The following is a 2,132-nucleotide window of genomic DNA, read 5'->3' as shown; positions in this document are numbered from 1 at the left end:
AGGGATTGTGGTCTAATGGCCATAGTGTGGTAAGGGATTGTGGTCTTATGGCCATAGGGTGGTAAGAGATTGTGGTCTACTGGCCCTAGGGTGGTAAGGGATTGTGGTCTAATGGCCATAGGGTGGTAAGGGATTGTGGTCTAATGGCCCTAGGGTGGTAAGGTATTGTGGTCTAATGGCCATAGGGTGGTAAGGGATTGTGGTCTACTGGCCTTAGGGTGGTAAGGAATTGTGGTCTATTGGCCATAGGGTGGTAAGGGATTGTGGTCTACTGGCCATAGGGTGGTAAGGGATTGTGGTCTACTGGCCATAGGGTGGTAAGGGATTGTGGTCTAATGGCCATAGGGTGATAAAGGCTTGTGGTCTACTGGCCTTAGGGTGGTTGGGGATTGTGGTCTAATGGAGATAGGGTGGTAAGGGATTGTGGTACTATGGCCATTGGGTGGTAAGGGATTGTGGTATTATGGTCATAGGGTGGTAAGGGATTGTGGTATTATGGCCATTGGGTGGTAAGGGATTGTGGTCTAATGGAGATAGGGTAGTAAGGGATTGTGGTCTAATGGCGATAGGGTGGTAAGGGATTGTGGTCTAATGGCCAAAGGGTGGTAAGGGATTGTGGTACTATGGCCATTGGGTGGTAAGGGATTGTGGTATTATGGTCATAGGGTGGTAAGGGATTGTGGTATTATGGCCATTGAGTGGTAAGGGATTGTGGTCTACTGGCCATAGGGTGGTAAGGGATTGTAGTACACCGGCCCTAGGGTGGTAAGGAGATTGTGGTCTACTGGTCATGGGTGGTAAGGGATTGTAGTCTACTGGCCCTAGGGTGGTAAGGGATTGTGGTCTACTGGCCATAGGGTGGTAAGGGATTGTAGTCTACTGGCCCTAAGGTGGTAAGGGATTGTGAACTACTGGCCATAGGGTGGTAAGGGATTGTGGTCTTATGGTCATAGGGTCGTAAGGGATTGTGGTCTACTGGCCATAGGGTGGTAAGGGATTGTGGTCTAATGGCCCTAGGGTGGTAAGGGATTGTGGTCTTATGGCCATAGGGTGGTAAGGGATTGTGGTCTTATGGTCATAGGGTGGTAAGGGATTGTGGTCTTATGGTCATAGGGTGGTAAGGGATTGTGGTCTACTGGCCATAGGGTGGTAAGGGATTGTGGTCTACCGGCCCAAGGTTGGTAAGGGATTGTGGTCTACTGGCCATAGGGTGGTAAGGGATTGTAGTCTACTGGCCATAGGGTGGTAAGGGATTGTGAACTACTGGCCATAGGGTGGTAAGGGATTGTGGTCTTATGGTCATAGGGTAGTAAGGGATTGTGGTCTACTGGCTATATGGTGGTAAGGGATTGTGGTCTAATGGCTCTAGGGTGGTAAGGGATTGTGTTCTTATGCCCATAGGGTAGTAAGGGATTGTGGTCTAATGGCTATAGGGTGGTAAGGGATTGTGGTATTATGGTCATAGGGTGGAAAGGGATTGTGGTATTATGGCCATTGGGTGGTAAGGGATTGTGGTCTTCTGGCCCTAGGGTGGTAAGGGATTGTGATCTACTGTCCATAGGGTGTTAAGGGATTGTGGTATTATGGCCATTGGGTGGTAAGGGATTGTGGTATTATGGCCATAGGGTGGTAGGGGATTGTGATCTACTGTCCATAGGGTAGAAAGGGATTGTGGTATTATGGCCATAGGGTGGTAAGGGATGGTGTTCTAATGGCCCTAAGGTGGTAAGGTATTGTGGTCTAATGGCCATAGGGAGGTAAGGGATTGTGATCTACTGTCCATAGGGTGGTAAGGGATTGTTGTCTAATGGCGATAGGGTGGTAAGGGATTGTGGTCTAATGGCCAAAGGGTGGTAAGGGATTGTGGTACTATGGCCATTGGGTGGTAAGGGATTGTGGTATTATGGTCATAGGGTGGAAAGGGATTGTGGTATTATGGCCATAAGGTGGTAAGGGTTTTTGTTCTAATGGACATAGGTCTTATGACTTTAGGGTAGTAAAAATAGTGGCTTTAGTTTGGTAGGGGTTTGTGATCATTCCAATGTTACTAGAATACATCAATACATGTCATTTCTGATTTTAGGGAAAGACAATCCCGCCGAGAAGAAGAGTCAAGACAAGAAGAAGAACAT

General features: G+C 48.0%; 1 protein-coding gene across 1 annotated transcript; it reads right to left on the bottom strand.

Moving 5' to 3' along the window:
• Positions 1-844: 844 nt before the first annotated feature.
• On the bottom strand, positions 845-1,066 carry LOTGIDRAFT_123553 (hypothetical protein; the record flags this gene model as incomplete). Its single annotated transcript, XM_009060758.1, has 1 exon — positions 845-1,066. A coding segment is annotated over one exon (222 nt), but the record flags the coding sequence as incomplete, so codon positions are not given.
• Between the last annotated feature and the right edge of the window lie 1,066 nt (positions 1,067-2,132).

The sequence above is a fragment of the Lottia gigantea genome (assembly GCF_000327385.1).
Source record: "Lottia gigantea unplaced genomic scaffold LOTGIsca_44, whole genome shotgun sequence".
NCBI classification, from domain to species: domain Eukaryota; kingdom Metazoa; phylum Mollusca; class Gastropoda; family Lottiidae; genus Lottia; species Lottia gigantea.
This window is presented reverse-complemented; position numbering and strand designations above follow the sequence as displayed.